General features: G+C 43.8%; 2 protein-coding genes across 2 annotated transcripts in view; both read left to right on the forward strand.

The window, feature by feature from the left end:
* The first annotated feature begins 1379 nt into the window (after positions 1–1379).
* CAMLG (calcium modulating ligand) lies at positions 1380–14351 on the forward strand. Its single transcript, XM_056124796.1, has 4 exons — positions 1380–1624; positions 5061–5521; positions 10526–10591; positions 13517–14351. Exons 1-4 carry the CDS (start codon positions 1462–1464, stop codon positions 13706–13708), a joined length of 882 nt encoding a protein of 293 aa, XP_055980771.1. The 5' UTR covers positions 1380–1461; the 3' UTR covers positions 13709–14351.
* A 4484-nt stretch (positions 14352–18835) lies between these two features.
* The window catches only part of DDX46 (DEAD-box helicase 46), a 53150-nt gene continuing 48541 nt past the window's right edge, over positions 18836–23444 (forward strand). Inside the window, exon 1 of the mRNA XM_056124794.1 lies at positions 18836–18998. Coding sequence (XP_055980769.1) covers positions 18982–18998 — 17 coding nt within the window. The 5' untranslated portion in view covers positions 18836–18981. The remainder of the gene's footprint in view (positions 18999–23444) is intronic.

The raw sequence follows: 23444 nt of genomic DNA on the forward strand, positions 1-23444 counted from the left end.
TCCACCCCTCTCGGAGAGCCTGGTAAGCTACTGAGAGTATCCTGCCTGCACGGCAGAGCTTGGCAAGCTCCCCGTGACATATTCGATATGCCAAACACAGTAACAAGTCTCACAATGGAGACGTTACTGGGCCCGCTGGAGCAAATCAATGAACAACCGGAGGACAGTGCTACAGTGCTACATTTATTGGGGCCTTAGTGATAGTACAGTGGACTGGGCTCTTGTGCACTCGGTCAACCTGGGTTCGAGCATATGGTCCCCCAGCCCACCAGGAGTAATCCCTGAGCATCCCCGAATGTGCCCCCAAGTCCAAAAAATAAAAACTCAGATTTTGGAACATTATATTACTGAAACCCAACATGAACAACTAACTGTGTACCTCACTGTGATTCAATTTTTAAAAATAATCACTGTATCACTGTCATCCTGTTGTTCATCGATTTCCTCAAGCAGGCACCAGTAATGTCTCCTTCGTCCTAGCCCTGAGATTTTAGAAAGTGCCATATTCGAGGCTCTTTCAGGGTCAGGAGAATGAGACCCCTCATTATTACTGATTTTTGGCATATTTAATACACAAAAGGTAGTTTGCCAGACTCGGCCATGAGGGCAGGATACTTTCAGTAGCTTGCCAGGTTCCTCAGAGTAAGAACTAGATGGTAACATGTTGTGCGGCCACATATGTGGCCACGTGCTTCCACATGCTATGTTTTATAGTCTCTGTGTCTTGGCAGTTGATGAGATTTAAAAATATATCTATTTTTAAAAAAAAGTACATTTCTCATTTCTCATACCAGCCGATAACTAAGGCGAATGTTTATAAATTACTTTTATTCTGCCAGTCGATTATGAAGCAGATTCAAAAACTTATTGGGAAAAGTGCTGGGAGTGGGTAGTAATTTTAAATAGAAGACACAAGGAATACTTCTTTTAGGAACGGAAGGGGTCAAAACCTGGAACAAGCCAGCAGACCAGCGCTTACAGATTTGCAGTTGAGTCATGAAAAACAAGCGCTGGGAACTGGTCGCATCTGCCAGACTCCCCGGTGTCGCGCGCCGATTGACGTGGCATTGACGTTAACTGGAAAAAGGCGACTGCCTCTAGGCCTCCATTTTGCTTCCTGGCACCGCACCTAGAGCCAGTTTCTGCCTCGCCCGCCAGACCTTAACATTATCAGACTGGGTGCCCACTTCCCTTCGCCTCCACTGGACGCGGTCCAGCGTCAGAGGAAATGAAAAGGGGGGGCGTCTGGATGCACGCTGGGACCAACGCAGCCCTGCCGCCCTCACTCAACATGGCGCCGCCGGCTTCGCTCCTGGTCCTGTGCGGGCGGCGCGCATGCTCACGCCACTCCCCTGGCCCCGTTTTGTGGGTGGGCGTAGGGGCGAAGCAAGGATTGGAGTCCAGAGGCGGAGCCTCAAGTCGTGGGCGCCGGACCGGCCGCAGTCCTCCACTGTGCTGGAGATGGAGTCGATGACCGCCCCTCCCGACAACGCGGAGCGGCTGGGGGCCCCGGCGGGCTCGGGTCTGTCGGCTTCCCAGCGTCGGGCCGAGCTGCGGCGGAGGAAACTGCTGATGAACTCGGAGCAGCGCATCAACCGAATCATGGGCTTCCACAGGCCCGCGGGTGAGCGCCCCCGCTTCCCCTCCCTCCCGCCGCCGCTTTGAGCCTGCAGAATCATCCCTCGTGGCCCATGCTCCATCCTGCTGACCAACCTGGCTCGTCGGTGATGCTCCGAGTTCTCCCTCCTTGCCCTCCGGACCGTGCGACTGGCTGCCCTCGGTTTTTGCCGGTGTTGCTCCCTGGGGTCTTTTTACTCCCGCCGCTGGGTGCCCCTGCCGCGCTCCTCGCCTATGACAGCCCCCCCCCCTTTCCTTCCCCACTCCTTGGCCTCGCGTGCAGGTGCAGCCTGTTGTGCCCCTCTGGAAGATTTCTCGCCATTCCGAACGCTGTCCTGTCCACTGCGTTCCCGGATGTCTCCCTCTTTTTGCTATAATAATCGCACACATGCACTTGTCTTCAATTGAACTGTCCCCCAGTTCTGTCTACCTGGCTCAGGCCTTCTTACCTTAGTATCTCGTATCTGTGGTCAGTAGCCTCCGGTGAAAAGTATAGGACTGGACATTCTTTATAGACCCAACAAGTGGGACGTGCGTAGGTCCGTAGTTCCCAGTGTGCTGAGATTGATGACAGGAACTGTATTTAATCTAAAAGGAGTACCTCATTTCTCCCCCAGGCACAATTTTGGTGAGTTCATTGAACACTTAGTATGTGCAGGTGCCTCCCAGGTTTCCATGGAACCTTGCCCTAAGTCACTGGATGCAAGTTTCTTAGATCTCTGTGCCTTCTGTAACATACATCTTAGATATATAGCTTTGAACTTTATAGGCATGTCACAGATTTGCAGATTGGAACTAGGTAAGCATTATTTTAAGTTCTAAAGAAATAGTTAAAAGATGTATTTCTTGGATTAAAGAGATGGTAGGGCGTGTAAGGCACTTGCCTTGCACTGTCCTGGTTAGGTCCCCTGCACCACATTTGTTCCCACAAACCATTCTAGGAATGATCCCCGAGCACAGAGCCAGGAGTGAGCCCTGAGCACTGCAGGGGTTGGGTGTGGTCTCCCTTCAAAAAAGACATTTCTTCCCATAATGATTAAAACAGGATGTTTATTCTTTCTCAAAGTTCTTATTTATTTCTTTTGGTTACATTCTGTCCTTTGTTCTTTTGCTTTGAAAACTGTTGTCTTTTAAATATTTTTTTTGTTTTTTGTTTTGGGGCCACACCCAGTAGTACTCAGGGCTTCCTAGTTCTTGTCAGTGCTCAGGGGACCCTCTGTGGTACCAGGGACAGAACCTTGTTTGGATAGGTGCAAGGCAAGCACCTTACTTGCCTTATATTATCTCTCTGGACCTTCTATTTATTATTATTTTTAAATTTTATTTATTTATTTATTTTTGCCTTTAGGGTCATACCTGGCAATGCACAGGGGTACTCCTGGCTCTTCACTCAGGAATTACTCCTGGTGGTGCTCAGGGTACCATATGGGATGCTGGGAATTGACCGTGGGTCGGCTGTGTGCAAGGCAAACGCCCTACTCGCTGTGTTATCACTCCAGCCCCTGGACCTTCTATTTAACTTTTAAATCAAAACAGCATTCTAATGCAACTTAAGCATCTACTATTACAATTAATGGCTTCCTGGCTATAATAGAAGGATTACATAAAGCAGAACTGTTGCATATGCCACACCCTACACTGATGGGATTCTGTCTGCAGTAATCTGATATTAAAATAGATTTTTTTTTTGGCTTTTTGGGTCACACCGGCGATGCACAGGGGTTACTCCTGGCTCATGCACTCAGGAATTACCCCTGGCGGTGCTCGGGGGATCACATGGGATGCTGGGAATCGAACCTGGGTTGGCCGTGTGCAAGGCAAACGTCCTCCCCGCTGTGCTATCACTCCAGCCCCTAAAATAGATTTTTAAAAGGGTTTAATAATTGAACATTTTTAGCGAAGTAAATGGGAGCAGGCAATACACTTCATAGTTCTGGGACATATTATCCATGGAAACTCACTTCATCCCTGATTATCTTTCTACTTTGTCTACCTTTGGTTCCCGAAGTTTGCAGTATAGTCTCTGAAGGTTTTTTTTTTTTTTAATTTTTATTACTGAAGCATCATGAGATACAGTTGTGGACTTACAAATTTTTGTGCTTGGGTTTCAGTTATACAATGATCAAGTACCCATCCCTCCATCTGTGCCCATTCTCCATCACCACTGATCCCAGTATCCCTCCCACCCACTCCCCATCCCCCCATCCCACCCTTCCTCTGTGGCAGGGCACTCCCTTTTGTTCTCTCTCTCCTTTTGAGTGCTGTGGTTTGCAAAAGAGGAATTGAGTGGCAATCATGTTCGGTCTATAGTCCACTTTCAGCATGCATCTCCCATCCTGGGAGGATCCTCCCAATACCCTTTATTTGGTACTCCCTTCTCTATCTGAGCTGCCTTTTTCCCTAGCGTGTGCAGCTGGTCTCCTAGCCATGGAATAAACCTGCTGGTATTTATCTTGGCTATTCTTGGGTGTTAGTCTCCTATTTTGTTACTTTATGTTCCCCAGATGAATGCAATCTATGTCTGTTCCTCTCTTTCTGACTCATTTTGCTTAGCATGATACTTTCCATGTAGTACCACTTATATGTAAATTTCATTACTTCATCTTTTCTAACAGCTACATAGTACTCTATTTTGTAGATGTACCAAAGTTTCTTTAACCAGTCATCTGTTCTCGGGCACTCAGGTTTTTTCCAGATTCTAGCTATTGTAAACAGTGCTGCAATGAAAAAACAAGTGCAGATGTCACTTCGACTATACTTTTATGCTTCTCTGGGATATATTCCTAGGAGTGGTATTACTGGGTCAAATGGGAGCTCAATTTCTAATTTTTTGAGAATTATCCATACTGTTTTCCAGAAGGGCTGAACCAGTCGGTATTCCTACCAGCAGTGAAGGAGGGTCCCTTTCTCACCACATCCGCGCCAACACCGGTTGCTTTTGTTCTTTTGGATGTGGGCCAGTCTCTGTGGTGTGAAATGATATCTCATTGTTGTTTTGATCTGCATCTCCCTGATGCTGAATGATGTAGAGCATTTTCTCATGTGCCTTTTTGCCATTCAGATTTCTTTTTTGAGAACGTTTCTGTTTATTTCATCGCCCCATTTTTTGATGGGGTTGGATGTTTTCTTCTTGTGGAGTTCAACCAGTAGTTTGTATATCCTTGATATGAACCGCTTGTTGGACGTGTATTGAGCGAATATCCTTTCCCATTCTGTAGACTGTATTTGTAATTTGGTTACTGTTTCTTTTGATCTGCAGGGATATATCTGGGTAGTCAATTTTGAAGGTGTAGATAGGGGAAGAAAGTAGGTCGTGTTTTCTACAGAGTCAGTTTTTCGATGTAGACATGCATGGTCTAGCTGTTGCAGCATGTGTTTTGGCTATTAACATGAAAGGTCTGACAGGATGCTATATAATAAGATGTCCAAATTTCTTTTCTCAGAAGAAGAAAGTCAAATAAATTCCAAGTCACAGGACAGCGATAAACTCAGCTCCCTCAACATTCCTTCTGTTTCCAAGCGGGTAGTGCTGGGTGATTCGGTGAGTACAGGCACTCCAGAGCAGCAGAGTGGAGTGGCCGAGATGATGGGAACTCCACTGGGAGACAAACTGGATTCGTTGATGAAATCTCCTGAGTGCAGTAATGACATCAACCTGGAACTCCGGCAGCGCAGCAGAGGGGAACTGACAGCTGATGCTGGCCAGAGGGCTTCTCGCCATGGCCTCGAACAGTATCTCTCCAGATTTGAAGAAGCAATGAAACTAAGGAAACAGCTGATCAGTGAAAAACCCAGTCAAGAGGATGGGAATGCATCAGAAGAATTTGACTCTTTTCGAATATTTAGATTGGTGGGATGTGCTCTTCTTGCCCTCGCAGTCAGAGCCTTTGTCTGCAAATATTTGGTAAGAAGCATAATCGATACTGCAGATAGTTTTAATAAGAAGCACTTCTAGTCCATAGGATTCATTGCCAGTGTTAATTTAATACTTGCCAAATTTGCATGACTGTTTGGCAGTGTTTATGAATTTCACTTCAGTTATATAACAAGGTGGTCCAAGTAAATAAAGAACCCAGGCATACTCTGTTCTAGGGGTACCTTCCTCCCAGATTTGTGTGCGTAATCTCACATTTACTTTTGGTCTCTGGAGAATCTTACATTCTCTTTAGAATTAGTATCCTTCTTAATAAAAATCATTTTACTTCCACCCAAAATATACATCAGAATTCATGGTGATTGTTACTCTCTGTATACGCTAGATCCCACAATAAGTGCATCGATTATGTGAATATTAATTTAATCTTTTCTTTTTGGGGGTGGCCACAGTGCTCAGGGATTATTTCTGGCTGTGCTTAGGGGAGCATATAGGATGCCAGGGATCGAACCTGGGTCATCCTCATGATTGGAAACACCCTACCTGCTGTACTATCTCCTGGAGATTCATGTACTTTATTTATTTATTTATTTTGGTGTTTGGGACATAGTGATGATGATCAGAAGTTTCTTCTGCCTCTGTACTTAAGAATTACTCATAGTGCTCAGGGGACCACTTGGGATGCCAAGGACCTCATCTGGTTGTTCATGTGCTCATATTCAAGGCAAACGCAGCACCCACTGTACTATCTCTCTGGCTCCACTTCATTTAATTCTTAATCTTCTATAGTAGATATCTTTTTTATAGATGGTAGTGAAAACTCAGAGACATTAAATCATCTTCCCAAGTTAAATGTTAGTGCCAGCTGAGATTAAATCCTTTTCATTCCAAACCCAAGGATCACTGTATTACTATATCACTGTCATCCCTTTGTTCATTGATTTACTCGAGTGGATACCAGTAATGTCTCTATTCCTCCCAGCTCTGAGATTTTAGCAGCCTCTCCTTACTCATTTTTCCCAGTGATTGGAGGCTCTTTCAGGGTCAGGGGAATGAGACCTGGCATATCGAATACACCATGGGTAGCTTGTTAGGCTCTGCCCATGCGAGGATAAATATATATATATAAATTTATATTTATTTATGCTTGCTAATTATAATTTATAATTATTAAATATATTATTAAATAATATAATGTATTCTAAACTTGTTGAAATGTGTTCTTTATATACATGTTGAATTTTTTTGTGGTTCTGATATGTTTTGCCATTTTATTTAACTTTTTTTTTTTTGGAGGGGTCACACCTGGCATTGCATAGGGGTTACTCCTGTCTCATGCACTCAGGAATTACTCCTGGCGGTGCTCGGGGGACCATATGGGATGCTGGGAAATGAACCCAGGTTTGCTGCATGCAGGGCAAATGCCCTACCCGCTGTGCTATTGCTCCAGCCCCTATTAAAAAATTTAAATATATATATATATATATATATATATATATATATATACAGACACACATATATACATAGACACAGTAACAACAAAGTCTCCAATGGAGATGTTACTGGGCCCGCTCGAGCAAATCGACGATCAACGGGAGGACCTTTACCTTACCTTACCTTACCTTACACATACATATATATATATATATATTTTTTTTTTTTTGGCCTTTTGGGTCACACCTGGTGATGCTCAGGCATTACTCTTGACTCTGCAGTCAGGAGTTACTCCTGGTGTTGCTCTGAGGACCATATGGGATGCCAGGGATCAAATCTGGGTTGACTGCGTGCAGGGCAAACATTCTGACCCCCATTTTGCCACTTTATAATGTATTACTATGACAGTCCATTTTTATTATGAAGGCATGCAGTAAATTATTAACTCACAATTCATTGGTTCTTTGATATATTTTCATTCAGTGGATTTTTTTTTTCTTTCTTGGTTCAAAACCATATGTGTCTATGCACAGGGACTCTGCTAGATCTTGGGGATCAGAGGCTTCTGCATGCCAAACGTACAGCCCAAGGCCAGAATGATAGTATAAGGCTCTTGCCTTGCATGTGGCCAATCCGGTTTTGATCTCCAGCACCGCAGAGCCCATGTGGTACCCCAGCCTTGCCAAGAGTAATCCCTGAGTGCAGAGCCAGGGGTAATCTCAGAGCACCACTGGGTGTGTCCATAAACAACAACAAACCAAAGCGCTTGCATTCCAGCTTGATAAACTATATCCCTGGCCCTCAGTAGGCATTGTGAGAAGACCTATGGGGCCGGAGATAGTACAGTAAGTAGGTAAGATGCTTGCTTTGTATTCAGCAGGAACTGCATATAACCCTGAGCTACCCCAGGAGTGCCCTGAGCATGGGCCCCCTCAAAAAAAAAAGTTAAGGATTCCTACCGTGTACCAGGCACATTAAAAAAAAATGTAGGTCATTAAAGTTTATATCATTAAAGAAGAACATTTTTCAAACCTATTTTTTGGATGTTTTATCTATATGGGTGGGAGACCAGAGCACACCCTGTGGTGCTTGGGGACTGGTCCTGACGGTGCTGATAGTGACAGGCTGGAGGATTGAACCAGACCTGCCGACATGCAAGACCATTGCCAGAACCCAGAACCCTTGTGGTGTCTTGTGCCTGTGCAAATACTTCAGAGAGAAACTTAGATTTGATTTTGTTTTTCTGATGTGCACTGGCAGAGTTTGCTTTTTTTCCCTTCTGTTAAAGTCTCTGGGTTATTTTGTCTTTAAACCTATGTACTACTTTCATGGCTTGTTTCTGTGTTTTCAAAATTTTCTTTATTAGGTTTTAAACATTGTTATTTTTTTATTGCTCTCACTGTACTTCCATCTAGTATTTCCTTCTTCATTCCCCGCTTTTTTTTTAATTGATCTGTAGTAAAAAAAAATAACCATATGATGACCAGAGATGTAACCATAGGAGTTAGTTCCTTTAAAGTATAAAGAATAGGGGCTGGAGCGATAGCACAGCAGGGAGGGCGTTTGCGTTGCATGTGGCCAACCCGGGTTTGATTCCCAGCATCCCATATGATCCCCTGAGCACCACCAGGAGTAATTCCTGAGTGCAGAGCCAGGAGTAACCCCTGTTTATTGCCGGGTGTGACTTAAAAAGCAAAAAATAAATAAATAGATAAAGGCCCTCCTGTTGATCGTCGATTTGCTCGAGCGGACCCAGTAACGTCTCCATTGGAGACTTTGTTGTTACTGTGTCTGGCATATCGAATACTCTCGGTAGCTTGCCGGGCTCTCCGAGAGGGGCGGAGGAATCGAACTCGGGTTGGCCATGTTGGCTGCGTGCAAGGCAGACGCCCTACCCGCTGTGCTATCGCAGGCAAATAAATAAAGTATGAAGAATATCTGATACCTATTTTGGTTACTAGTCCTTTTTAAGTATACTTTGAATTGTTAACTACTTTCAAATGAGAGATATATTTCTGTATCATGTACATGTCTATGATGTCTTTGTAGGCAACAGATCATAGAGTGAAATACATACATACATATATATATATACATATATATATATATGCCTTGGAGTGCCCAGCAAGCTACTGAGAGTATCCTGCCCACATGGGCAGAGCCTGGCAAGCTACCCATGTTGTTCGATATGCCAAAACCAGTAACTATAACGGGTGTCATTTGTTGGGAAAGACGATTAAGGAGAGGCTGCTAAAATCTCAGGGCTGGGATAAATAGAGACATTACTGGCACCCGCTCGAGTAAATTGATGAACAACAGGATGACAGTGATACAGTGATCATGTACATGTCAGTCTAAAATACTTTGGATATATATGTGTGGGGAGGGACATCCCAGCTGTGCTTACTCCTGTCAGTGCTCAGGAGAACATGTACTGTGCCAGGGAGCAAACTGGTTTTGACCACACGCAAGGCAAGTGTCTTATGCCCTCTACTACCTCTCCAACCCCTGAATATTTCTGTATTAAGGATCTTAAGCAGTAGTGCAGGGGGTAGTGCCCTTGTACACGGCTGGCTTGAGTTTGATACCCGTATGGTTCCTTGAGCTCGCCAGGAGTGATCCTTGAGTACAGAGCCAGTGAGTAAGCCCTGAGCACTGCCAGTTATGGCCCGAAAACAAATTTAAAAAAGAAAAAAGTATTTTTTCATCACAGAGTACTTTAAAGATAATTTTTTTTTGAGGGGTGAGGTGTGGGCCACTCCAGTCATGTTCAGGGCTTACTCTTGACTCTGCTCAGGGCCACTTCTGGTGGTGCTCAGGGGATTATATAGGTGCTAGGGATGGAATCAGAGTTGGCCGTGTGCAGAGCACATGCCTTATTCCCTGTGCGCTCTCTCTCTTCGGCTCTAAAACATGTTTTATGTGAGAGGACATGTTTTGGAACATTAAAAAAGAGTGTGACCTGGGCTGGGAATATGATTTATAGGGCATGCATTACATCGCTTTCCCCCAGTTCAATCCCAGCACTGCATGGTCCCCTCAAAACCAAAAAAGAACTCAGCGTCTTCTGGGGGCCTGAAAGAGAGCTTAAAGAGCTGGATTATGTGTGTTGAGTGTGTGATGAAAGCTGTAGCCTGAATTTGATCCCTGGCACTGCATGGTTTCTTGAGCACCGCCAGGACCCCGTCAAGTGCCACTGGGTATGATCCCAAAGGACAAAATAAAACGATGCGATTTGATGTGGGAAACACGACTTAAGATTAAAACATAACTTGGGGCTGGAGTGATTGCACAGCGGATAGGGTGTTTACCTTGCACGCAACCGACCCAGATTCGATTCCCAGCATCCCATATGGTTCCCTAAGCACCGCCAGGAGTAATTCCTGTGCATTGCTGGGTGTGACCCAAAAAGCAAAAAAAAAAAGATCAAATCATAATTTATGATTGAATTCTTTTATTTTCTTTACCTGTCGACTTTTAGCCACTAAAGTTAAATGATGCAATTTTGTGCTTGGAATTTTATAGCTGTTATTAGCTTCATTTACTGTGATTTGAATGATTATATTGGACATAATGTAATTTTATTTGTTTTCTTTACAGTCCATCTTTGCTCCATTTCTTACATTACAACTTGCGTACATGGGACTATACAAATATTTTCCCAAGGTAAACTGGAGTTTTGTTTAAGTTATATTAATGTATATGGATTGATTAATAAGTAGATTATTTTAAGAACCTTAAAATAATTAGTGACATCTCAGTCTAGGCTTCTTAAATATGCTTGGCCCAATGTTAATGATACTCAAATATTTGTTTAAGTTTGCAGTGATTCAGTTCAGCAATTTAATAACGAGAAACTTATTTTTTTACTTTTGGGCTAAACCTGATGATGCTTAGGGGTTCCTCCTGGCTTTGCACTCAGGAATTACTCCTGGTGGTGCATGGGGGATCATATGGGATGTGGGGGATTGAACTCTGGTCTCTGCGTGCAAGTCAAGCACCCTCCTCGCTGTACTGTTGCTGTGAAACTCATTTTTATGGCCACTTGATATTGCTGTAGCACATTATTTTACAAAGACGTTGGGACATGCTAGATTGGGAGAAACCTCTTGGCTGGGAGGGAGATGCTGTTCAAGGGCAGAGTGTGTGCTGTGCAGACTCAAGCCTGGGTTTTTTCCTGTTACCAAAGCAAAAAAAGATAGTAGAGTTTGAATAGTATGTATTTAAGAAAGTCTGGGCCAGAAAGATATTACAGTGGGTATTGTGCTTCCCTATACACAGCTGATCCAGGTTCAATCCCTGGCAACTTAGAGTCGGCCAGGAGTGATCTCTGTGTGCAGAGCCTGGAGTAAACCCTGATCACTGCCAGGTTATTTTTTTCAACAAAAAATTTTTGTTTTATTTGTTTTTGGACCATACCTGCTGTGCGCAGTTGCCGCTCCTGGCACATTATTCAGGGATTGCTCCCACGAGTGCTTGGGGACCATCCAGTGCTGGGAATTGGACCTGGGCCTCCCACAAGCCAAGTATGCGTTCCAGCCTTTGAGCAGTTTCCCTAGCCCCCAAAAGCAGTTAAATGTACAGAAAAGTTGAAAGAATTGTGAAGTAACTTTGGTGCTTACCACTGAGATCCTATAATTTCCTTTTATTATGTATTTAGTTCTGTATACTTTCAGTGCTGCTTTTTTAATCACATCAAGTCCATGTAGTTATAGACATCAGCGAATCATATCCATTGCAGCTTACATGTCATTAAAGTCATTGTGTATAGTTCTTTATTTATTTATTTGTTGGCTTTTTGGATCACACCTGGCAATGCACAGGGGTTACTCCTGGCTCTGCACTCAGGAATTATCCCTGGCGGTGCTCAGGGGACCATATCGGATGCTGGGAATCGAACCCGGGTCAGCCGCATGCAAGGCAAATGCCCTACTCGCTGTGCTATTGCTCCAGCCCCAGTTCTTTATTTTTTATTTTAGGTTAGAATTACTCAAAAAAAAATTTTTTTTAATGGTGGGCAGGGATCACACCCGGTGGTATTCAGGGCTTACTCCTGGCTCTGGGCTCATGGCTCACTCCTGAAGTGTTTGGGGGAGACCATATGGGATGCTCTAGATTGATTGATGTTTGGGACACACCTGGCCATGAACAGGAGATTACTACTGGTTCTGCACTCAAGAATTACTCTTACAGTGCTCAGAAGACCACATAGAATGACCAGACTTGGGTTGGACGTGTGCAAGGCAAATGCCCTATGTGCTATACTATTGCTCCAGTTCCTACTGCTCAAACTTCAGTGCCATTTCAATAAGCTTAAACAACTTGTAAAAAATAAGTTCTTTCAAGATTTTTGAGCATTTTTGTTACAATTTTGCCTCTTTCCACGTATCCCCAGCACAAATATCTTGAAAGCCCAATTTCCTTTCCAATTATAGATTTGCCTATTTTTTGGCACATATAAATGAGAATGTTTTCTTGTTTTTTTAGCTTTTTTTATTTTCTAAGAATAAAATAGAAGTTTTTATTTTTTATTTTGTATATTCACTTATTTAATTTCCTGTTGATGGACATCTTGGTGGTATCCAATTTTGGGTTATTATGATGAAAGCAGCTATGGATTTTTTAAAAAAATTTTTATTAGTGAATCACCGTGAGGTTTACAGCTACAGACTTACAGACTTTTGTGCTTGTGTTTCAGTCATACAATGCTCGAGTACCCATACCTCCACCAGTGCTCATTGTCCACCACCGATGTTTCCAGTATCCCTCCCATCCCCCCACCCCATCCTCCCCACTCCACCCTGCCTCTGTGACAGGGCATTCCCATTTGTTCTCTCTTTCCTTTTGGGTGTTGTGGTTTGCAGTAGAGGTATTGAGTGGCCATCATGTTCGATCTATAGTCTACTTACAGCACACATCTCCCAACCCAAGCGGGTCCTCCAACCACACTTTACTTAGTGTTCCCTTCTATATCTGAGCTGCGTTTTCCTCCAGCATGTGAGGCCAGCTTCCACAGCTAAGAATTTTCTTATGAGTATTTTTGTGCATTTCGGCTTTGATTTCCCGTAAGTTACTGTATTTAGATAAGGCTTTTTATATATAAGGCAAGTGCCTTAATCCCTGTCCTATCTCTTGGGTCTATCCTTTTGTATTTCTTAAATTTTTGGATCAAGTGATTGAATTTGATACCAAATAAGTCAAATGAAAAATTCAGTCTTTTTTTTTCTTTTGTGGGGGCGGTTAATATCTAGCAGTGCTTAGGGGCTGATTCTGGTTTTGTGCTCAGAAATAACCCTTGGTAGTGCCCAGGACCAATATATTGGTGCTGGGGATTGAACCAGGGTCAGCCACTTAATAGGTAAGTGCCTTAACCCCTGTACTATATCTCTCCAGCTTGGTTTGAACCTTTCTGTAGCAAGAATGATTTTTTTTTCCCACTGTCTAAACATTTTCATTGTAGATTGACATTTTGAAATTTAATAGTTTAGAGAACAGTGAGGCAAACATAGCAGAACTGATGAACTTATTTTTCTAGAGCTTGTGTACTCTTCTAAAAGCTGTGAGACTTATTTAAATCTTTCTCTTTTACAGGGTGAAAAGAAGGTAAAGACAACGGTACTCACAGCTGCACTGCTGTTATCTGGAATTCCTGCCGAAGTGATCAATCGCTCAATGGATACATATAGCAAAATGGGCGAAGTTTTCACAGATCTCTGTGTCTACTTTTTCACTTTTATCTTTTGTCACGAACTGCTTGATTATTGGGGCTCAGAGGTGCCATGATGCCTGCAGAATTCCGAAGCAGCTAACAGGGCGGGGATAAGGCTCAGTGTGGAGCATTTGCCTTTCCTCTGTGAGGCCCCACGCTTCATCCCTGGCACTGCCAAAAATAAAAGCAACAGAAGAAACCTACTAAAAACCCCCGTCTTTTTCTGAAGTGTCTCTAAAGGAGGCAGATCGGTTTACACCTTCATATTTAAACCTTTACTTAATAGAAGTTGTAAAACGACTTGATCAATGGCAGGTTCCCTGATTTAGGAGGGTTCATCTGTATTGATGCCAGTGCCATTAATTGAGCTTTTTCTTGTTTAGTTAGCCCGCTTGACCTTTCATACTTCCTTCAATTTGTAATTCTTCTTAGGGGCTGAGCTTGTACATTTAAGGAGAGCAGATGAGCATGGTCTCAGCCATTAAGGAGAGCATCTTGGATTTGTGTTGTTTTATGCTAAGAAATTGAGCCATCTTATGATGAGAAAAATTTGTACATAAACAAGTGTGCACATTCTAACTTATAAGGGCTGACCAAGATAGGCAAATTTTTTTCCTTTTCTTAATTTTTACTGTAGTTGAAGTATTTAATGAAAAAATGATTAATATTTGTTTATGTGAAATTAGAGAATCTATATTGAAATCTTTATTTTTTGTTTTGGAGTGCATAGAGACTAAGCAGTGTGCAGAGACTTTTCTTGATTTTTTTTTTTTTTTTTTTTTTTTTTTTTTTTTTTACTTTTTGGGTCACACCTGGCAATGCTCAGGGGTTACTCCTGTCTCTGCACTTAGTAACACTCCTGGTGGTGCTCAAGGGACCATATGGAATGCTGGGGATCAAACCCGGGTTAGTCGCGTGCAAGACAAATGCCCTACCCACTATACTGTAACTCTGGCCCTCTTGACTTCTTGATCAGGAGTCACTCTTGGTGGTGCTTGCGGGACGATGTAGTGCTAGGGATCAAATCTGGGCCACCTTGATGCAAAACATGCACTTCAGCCCAATGAGCTATCTCTCGGGCCCTTTATTTTTATCTTTTGTTTTTGTAGTTTTCTAGTTACCAAATGCAGAATTGGATATTTTCACTTTTGAGTTAAAAATTTTAACAAGTATGTTTTATAAGCAACTAGAATAGAATGATTAGACATAAAAGTGGCATTTGAAGTACTTAGTGAGGTATGCAGACAAGTAACTATGACTATCTTTTAAAATAAACACTCATATTTGGATGTGTTTCCTTAAAACATAAAGCGTAAGTGTTATGTCCTTGGTGTTACATATCCTTATAGATTTTTGTATGGTATACTTTTTATTTGGTTAATTCTTGTGATATTAAAAGCATATGTACTTTCTTTTAATACTCATAAAAATCTTGATTTTTGTCATTTTATTTTGAACCAAAATTGTGGAGAATAAGAATAATAACTTCTGACTTTTATACCTGTTTTCTGAGTCCATAATGAAACTGGTATCAAAAGATTGGAAAGGATTCTGGGATTTGTTAATTTTCCCCTTTGTAGGACACTTACCTTCAATGGCTCACATTAAGTAGTTCTTTCGTTTTTTAGTGTTTGCAAAAAGAAGGCCACCACATTTAATCTGTGGACACATGCAAAGTTTTAATTAACAAAATTTATTATTATTTCAGTTTGGGGACTGAAATGCATCAGTGTGCACATGACTTTCTGTGCTATGTGCTCAGAGATCACTCCGAGAGTGCTTAGGGAGCCACTCATGTGATGCTGGCAATTGAACTGTCGGCTTACATGCAAGTGCCTGGCCTGCTGGCCAACAAAATCTTCTGGCCAACAAAAGATTCTTTTTAATTGAAGTAAGATAATTTTATTTAAAAAAATGTAAGGAGAGTCAGTGAGAGAAAAAGCACGTACCACAGATTGTGATGTGGAAAGAGAGAATGCCAGTAATTTTTTAATAATTATTTATTTAATTCAATTAACAAAATTTATTATTTTTTTGGTTTCAGTGCCACTTTTTCTCTCCAGTTGACTAGCTTCTCCCTGAATGCTTGCTGAAGTTTACTGAATAGCTTAGTATCATAAGGAAATGGAAACTTCCTATTGTTTTGACTGATAATTTTTTAGAAATTTTTGGAATTTGAAATATTTGAGTTAAAAGTAGATCAGCAAGATGATTGTTTAGAGGTTACATCTTAAACCACTTTACCCAGTAACTTTTCAGTCAGATTAATTATATAAATGGCCTCTTGATTGGTACTAAAATAGTAAGAGGGTTAAGAGATAGTCAGAACTGGGTTAATTAGAATCAAAATCTGGTTTTTTTTTTTTTTGGAGGGCACAGCTGACAATGCTTAGGGGTTACTCTTGACTCTGCATTCAGAAATCACTCCTACCTGTGCTCAGGGGAGGACCATATAGGATGCTGAGGATAAAATGTTACACATTTTATAAAGTCTCATATCTCCTTGAGATATATAGTTACAGAGTTGTCCAAGACTGGGTTTCAGTCATACAATGTTTTAACACCCATCCCTTCACAAGTATATCTTTCCTACCACCAATGTCCCCAATTTCATTTTTGTTTTGTTTTGGGGGTACACTTGCTTGGGAGTAGCTATAGGCAGTGCTCAGGAGTCCATGTGGGTTCTAACCTCTAACCCACTCCTTTTTTTTTTTATTAGTGAAACACCACGAGGTACAGTTATAAACTTACAAATTTTTGTGCTTGGGTTTCAGCTATACAATGATCAAGTACCCATCCCTCCACCAGCGCCCATCCTCCACCACTACAGGTCCCAGCATCCCTCCCACCCCCTAGCCCCCCCCCCCCCTCTGTGGCAGGGCATTCCCTTTTGTTCTCTCTCTTTCTTTTTGTATGCCACTCCTTTGAGCTATCTCCCAGGCCCCATTGCTGTTACATTAAGGAAGAAAAAAACCAAAACCCTAGGGGGCAGTGAGGAAGCTCATAGAGCTAGAGTGCATGCTTGGCATGCAGGAGGCTCATATATGATCTCTAGCACCACATGGTCCCTTGGGCACCACAGTGTAAGGCCACAGAACAGTAACAATTTAAAAATCTTATCTAAGTAAAACATTGTAACAGTTAAATTGAACTAAGGGGCCAGGGAGAGTCCTGGCCCACCAAGGCTTTGCCTTGACTTTGGCCAAAATTGGTTTGAATCCTGGCACCACTCAACAGTTTCCTGAGCACGTCTAGGTGTGCATATCCCCCAATTTCCCCTCAAATGAACAATAAATTCATAAAGCCATACCCAGTGATACTCAAGGGTTACTCCTGGCTCTGGACTCAGGAATTACTCCTGGAGGTGCTCGGGGGACTGTATGGGATGGCAGGAATCAAACCTAGGTTGGCTGCATGCAAGACAAGCACCCTAACTGCTATACTATCTCTTCAGCCCCCGAAAAGAAAGAAAAGGCTTTCTGGGTGGTATGGGTCATACCTCAGGGTCCTTAAGGTCATCCTTAGTGGTGCTTAGGTGACCATCAGTGATGCCATGGATTGAACTGCATGCAAGGTAAATAAATGCCTTAGCTCCTGTACAATCTCTCCAGTCCAAGAGGTTTTTAAAATTTTATTTTTATTTTTGAGTCACATCAGTAGACACTCACGGGTTACTCATGGCTGTGCTCTGGGGAACCATATGGGATGCCAGGAATCAAACACGGGTTGGCCATGTGCAAGGCAAACTGCCCTACCTGCTGTGTTATTGCTCAGGCCCTGCCATTCCAAGAGTTTTGATGTGTAAATCTACTCAATGACCACTATAAAACTTCTGGGATCAGAGTGCTAGTATAGTGGGTAGGGTATTATCTTTGCTTGCCTTGCTTGCAGCTTAACTAGGTTGGATCCCTGTCACCGATCTGCAGTGTCGTGTCCCCTGGTTCATTCGGGACTGATAGTCATTCCCCCAGCTGATGGAAGAAAGAGTCACAGGCTGGTGGCTGGCAACACTTATTGAAAATTAGCCGGGCTAATACAGGAAGAGAGGAACTGCTTAAAGAGTGGGGGAACAGGGATAGAATGGGAAACAAGGCTGGGGAAGTACAGCACAGAGAAGTTTAACATAAACAAGGAGAATTAGAAGCCCAAACAAAACCAAAATGGTTTAGCAAGGAAATAGAAAATGTCCAATAAAAATGTTTGATTCTGACACACAGATGTTACCAATATGGATATAAAGGAGGTTGGAAGAAGGTAGGGAGGGTTGAGATGCTATACCTAAAGATAGTGGTGAGAGTATTTGACACTGATGTTGCAGTACTTGTACGTCAAAAGCACAAATATTGCAACACTATAACACCATAACCTAAAAAAAATTTTCCAATAGCACAGGAAACACTCCAGACCAATTAAATCAGAGTATTTGGACTAATTATAGGTGAAAATAACCAATCCATCCCTTTTTATTGGGGATTGTCTAGGGGAAACCATGCACCAGTGCTCAGGGTTTAGTTTTGGTTTTGTGTTCAGGGATACCTCTTGGCAGTGCTGGGGGGACCATATGACAACTGTAGTTGCATGCAAGGCAAGCTCCTTAACCCCTGTATTATATCTTTGATACCAATCCCTAAATTTTAAAAAAAGTATTCATTGTATGCTATTTTCATGATTCGTTTTAGATCTTTCATCAACTCCACCACGATCCAAATACTAAAACTGAAGACTATTCAATGATCAAATCTTACTTCGAGGGCCACTTCCTCAGGAAACATACATATGTGTTCCATATATGTTGTGTTTTCAGTGTTTTCAATGTTTTCATTCCTGGGATTTAGCACAATACCTAAGGAGGTACAAAAACGAATGCATACATAAATAAAAGCGTGAGAAGTGTGTAGCATCTCTTAGTGCAGGTTAAGGTGGATGTCAATCAATACACAACCTGGGGCCGCTCAGGGATGCCTTATGACGCCTTGGTGGTCTCCTGGCCGGGACGATCTTGACTGAACATGAGCATTGAGACATCTTACAAAGAGCAGTGACTTCTTGGAGGCGCCAAAACAAAACAAAACAAAACAAAAAAAACAAACCTCTCAGGCGTTTTCCTTGGGCGCGCGGCCTCCGGCCGAGAGGTGGCGCTATTGCAGAACCGGGAGCTTCCGTCCTCATTTCCTCTCCCTCCTGCCGCCGGCGCCGGCACTTCCTGTTTTCGTTGGCCGCCCTCGTATGGCCGTCAGCGCTGTCCGTGCCGCCTCCTGCAAGTGCTACTCCTCCCGGGGCCAGCGGGCGCTGCGCGGCCTCCCCTTTTGTCCGCTTCTCCAGCGCGTGTTCACGTGCGGCCGGCGGGATGGGCCGGGAGTCACGGTGAGGCCTGAGCGGGCTAGCGGCTTCCTGGGGCTGGGGGGGTGGCAGGGGCGGGAGCCGGGGGGGCCCGCAGGCCTGGCCGGGCCCGGCGCGACCCCACGTGCGGCCACTCCGGTGTCCTCGCCCTGCAGCTGGGTCGGCGGGCACCGGGGCCCGCCACTACACAGCCTCCCCAGAGGGGCTCCGGCCGGGGGTCCCGGCGCTGCGCATCTGCAGCCCCGCCTGGGCGCGCGTCCCTCCCGCGTCCCCTTCTCCCTGCGGGTGTGTTTTTCCTAAGTCCGTTTAGAGGAGCCTGCGGCCAAGCGTTACCTCCACCCAGCGGGGCAGGGTATGGTCAGGCGTCTACGGGGTGGGCGATGTGCGCATTTACTGCCCGAATATAGATCACACAGACACACACCCATCCATCACCACCCCCCCTCTTTTTTTTTCCTGGTCTGGGGGAAGGGAGGGTGGTGGTGGGACCCACCAGGCGTGCTCAGGGTGCTTTTCCCGCCTCTGCTCTTAGAGGGCGCTCCTCACTCTGGGGGCACCGTGGCGTACAGGGGATGGAGCGGGGTCGACGAGTGGATCGGTGGATCGACGCGTGGTCCTGTCCCCGCTGCCCCGATTTCATAGTTCTTTTTTTTTTTTTTTTTTTTGCTTTTTGGGTCACACCCGGCGATGCTCAGGGGTTACTCCTGGCTTTGCACCCAGGAATCACTCCTGGCGGTGCTCGGGGGACCATACGGGATGCTGGGAATCGAACCCTGGTCAGCCGCATGCAAGGCAAACGCCCTACCCGCTGTGCTATTGCTCCAGCCTTCATAGTTCTTTTTGCGCCTTCTGGCTTGCTGGAACTGGGGGCTGGGAAGTAGGATCCCGGTAGAGAAAGGTCTCCGCTGCGGGAGCCTGTTCACTGCTCAAGGCTTGGGATTTTATTTTGTCTTTCTTTCTTTTTTTTTTTTTTTTAAATAGTTAAGTTTAGGAGGGAGGAGAGCCGTCTGAACCCCACAGTGTAAAAGAGAGAGGAACCTCACACCCCTAGGACTTTGAGGGTTTTGTGTTATTTAAAAAAATTTTCTAGTTTTTTGCCTTGCATGCACCCGACCCAGGTTTGATCTTAGGCATTTCATATGCTCTCCTGAGTCGGCCAGGAGGGATTCCTGGGTGCAGAATCAGGAGTTACCCTGAGTACTGCCAGGTGTGCCCCAAAAACCAAAAAAATTTTCTTACAGATTTTATTTTTGTTTTGGGGATCACACCTGGTGTTGATCTGGGCTTACTTCTTCCTGTGCTCCCAGATCATTCTTAGTGTGCTCCAGGCACCCTATGTGGTGCTGGGGTTTGCACTTGGGTTAGGTGCATGCAAGGCAAATGCACTACCTGTTGTGCTTATTATGAAACTTATTTAGAGAGATGGGACGGGAAAAAGAAAACAGGCTTCTCCAGAGTGGTATATAGGCCTGCAAAGATACATGGAGACAAGCAAGTGAGATTGTGTTCAAGGGAGAATACAGACTTGATAACTGCAGATTATCAAGAGGAGAAAACAGAAGGTTTTTGTTTTAAAGATGACTAGCAATGGAGCTGGAGAGATTGCATAGCGGATAGGGTGTTTGCCTTGCACGTGGCCGACCCAGGTTCGATTCCCAGCATCCCATATGGTCCTCTGAACACCACCAGGGATAATTCCTGAGTGCAGAGCCAGGAGTAACCCCTGTGCATCGCTGGGTGTGACCCAAAAAGCAAAAAAAAAAAAAAAAAAAAAAAAAAAAAATGACTAGCAGTGACTGGGAGATTGTAGATCTTGGATTTTTACTTTTTTAAAATGCTAATAGTGCTTTATTGAAATGAAATTTATATTTATGGGAATGGAGTTTAAGGGTAGAGTTTGCCAAATATTAGGAAATATGCTAACTGCAAAATAAACTGCTGTGTAAAGACCGTGTAACGACAGAAAGTTCTTGTGAAGATGTTTTATTTATATTTTTTGTTTTGGGCCCATAACAAAGGCGGCTGTGCTGGGGGTTACTCCTGACTCGCTGTTTGGGAGTCTCAGGTAGGTGTAGGTGCTCAGGATATCCTTTTGGACCTAAACTGGGCATCGCAAAGCCCATTGAACTCTTTCTCTGGCTGGGAAGTCTTTTTTGGTCTACTCCTGGCTGTGCTCAGGGATCATACATGGTGTTACGGTGTTTGGGAAGTGCTTATCTGCTGTGCCACTTCATGGAAAGTGTTATTTTTTTTATGCCTATATTGATTCTTCACCCTGTCTGTTCATGTCTGTGTTCATGTCTGTATTCACCCTGGTATAATTCGGTTCCTAATCAATTATTGCTCACACTATTTTCTCTACCTCAGATAATTTTCTTCTCACTTGCTATCCTAATGGTTCCCACATTCCAGTGACACTTCACAATTACTATGACCTTGTCATTCTTCATTTTTAGTTTTCTATTGCTTCTTTTTCTTTTTTGACCACGCCCTGACTCTGCTCAGAGATCACTCCTGAGTGGCCTTGGCGTCCTGGGTAGTGTCAGGGATCGAATCTGAGTCAACTGCATGCAAGGCAAGGATCTTAACCACTGTACTATCTCTCCAGCTCCTTTTGTGCTTAGATGAAATTCAAGCTCTTCAGCCCTGACTTCTTTGGTTTTTTTACTTGAATGCCTATTCAAGCCTTTTAACTCCATCTCTATGACCTGTGCTCTCAGTTTGATTCGGGAATAATGAGAGGGTTAGAGATGGCAGAAAGCAGGGGACAGAGAAACAGGAACTCAGTTTGCCTGCCTTTGTAGGTTTCATTAAGGGTTGGAAAGAAATAGTGGGAAGTTGGTTCTGAGAGGGATTTGTACCCAGAATATGGGTGAAATGTAGATTTAATGGTTTTCTTTTTCTTTTTTTTTGGATTCTACTCTTTGGTGCTCAGGATTTGTTCTTGGCTCTGCCCTGAGAGGGGCTGGAGTGATAGCACAGCACAGTGCATTTGCCTTGCACGTGGCCGACCCGGGTTCGATTCCTCTTTCCCTCTCGAGAGTATCCTGAGATACTACTGGGAGTATCCCGCCCGCACAGCAGAGCCTGGCAAGCTCCCCATGGAGTATTTGATATGCCAAAAACAGTAACAAGTCTCACAATGGAGACGTTACTGGTGCCCGCTCGAGCAAATTGATGAACAGTGGAAGGACAGTGCTACAGTGCTGCCCTGAGAGATCAGTTCTGGCGGTGCTCAGAGACCACATATAGTACCAGGGATCAGAGCAGGTCCACTGTGTTTCAGGCAGGCACTCGCCCACTCTACTCTTACCTTCAGCCCCTAGATCTAGCATTGAAGAGTAGAATTTATTTTGGATTCACTGAAGATTGGAGTAAAAAAAGTTTATTTGTGTGAGAGAAGGTAGGATCAAAACTCTAATGAAAAGATTACTGACTCTGGGTAGGAGTGACCCGTGCTGGTACTTGAGGGACCATTTATTTATGTTGTGGGATCAAATGGGTCAACTCCATGCAAGGCAAGTGCCTTCAGTCCTGCATTATCTCTACAACACCTATAATTGATGCCTAGAATGTGGGATGATAAAGTGTGTGGGGAGGGGAAGGTAACTCCAGTTTTATCAGCATGAAATTTTTAGAGCTTAAGGAATAGTTACGTGCGTTTCTTTATCTAGGTTTATTGCTTTATGTAGCCTTTGCATACTGAGGACTCCTCAGCTTACATTTCTTTGACAAACCCCAGACTCGCACTGCAATTTCCCACTGATCTCTACTTGAATGCATAATACTCTCATTTCCGATCTCCTCTGCCCCAAGTCTGTTTACTCCATTCCTCAGTCTTCCTATTTTAGGAAATTGAAACTTCATCTTTCTACTTAATATGGACAACTATTATTATTATTATTATTTTGATTTTTGGGTCACACCCGGCAATGCACAGGTGCTATTCCAGGCTCTGCACTCAGGAATTGCTCCTGGTGGTGCTCAGGGGACCATCTGGGATGCTGGGAATTGAACCTGGGTTGTCTGCATACAAGGCAAACACCCCACCCGCTGTGCTATCGTCTGGCCCCTGGACAGCTATTATTTCCACTGCTTCTATCCTTGCATCCCTTTGGTTTATTCTTCCCTCTGCAGCCAAGGTACTTCCTTAAAAACTTGAGTGAGGTTACAGAAACACAGTGAGGATCCTGGAGATGGTTTAGAGGGCTGAACTGTATGCCTTGCATGTGGGGAACCCTGCATTCTGGGAGGGAGTGCCTCTGAACGTGGGCCAGGAACATACTGTCTCTGCTCACTTGAATTCTTCTTATAAAGAGCCAGTCCTTCTGATGTTCTGTTAGACTTCATAAAGCTCTCCATATTTTGCTGCCTTGTCTTTTTCTGTGACTTTGTGTCATGGCATTTTCACTCACTCAGCCCTGGCCACATTCACCTTCTTTGTTGTTTCATGAACACGCCAAGTAAGCT

The sequence above is a fragment of the Sorex fumeus genome, unplaced genomic scaffold (genome assembly GCF_029834395.1).
Source record: "Sorex fumeus unplaced genomic scaffold, SorFum_2.1 ptg000051l, whole genome shotgun sequence".
NCBI classification, from domain to species: domain Eukaryota; kingdom Metazoa; phylum Chordata; class Mammalia; order Eulipotyphla; family Soricidae; genus Sorex; species Sorex fumeus.

Bases quoted from the DNA above. Each gene is read 5' to 3' on its own strand.
- CAMLG (XM_056124796.1), top strand. From the start codon at position 1,462: ATGGAGTCGATGACCGCCCCTCCCGACAACGCGGAGCGGCTGGGGGCC. The intron at 1,625-5,060 runs GTGAGCGCCCCC...TTCTTTTCTCAG, and splicing joins GGGCTTCCACAGGCCCGCGG to AAGAAGAAAGTCAAATAAAT. The intron at 10,592-13,516 runs GTAAACTGGAGT...TCTCTTTTACAG, and splicing joins TATACAAATATTTTCCCAAG to GGTGAAAAGAAGGTAAAGAC.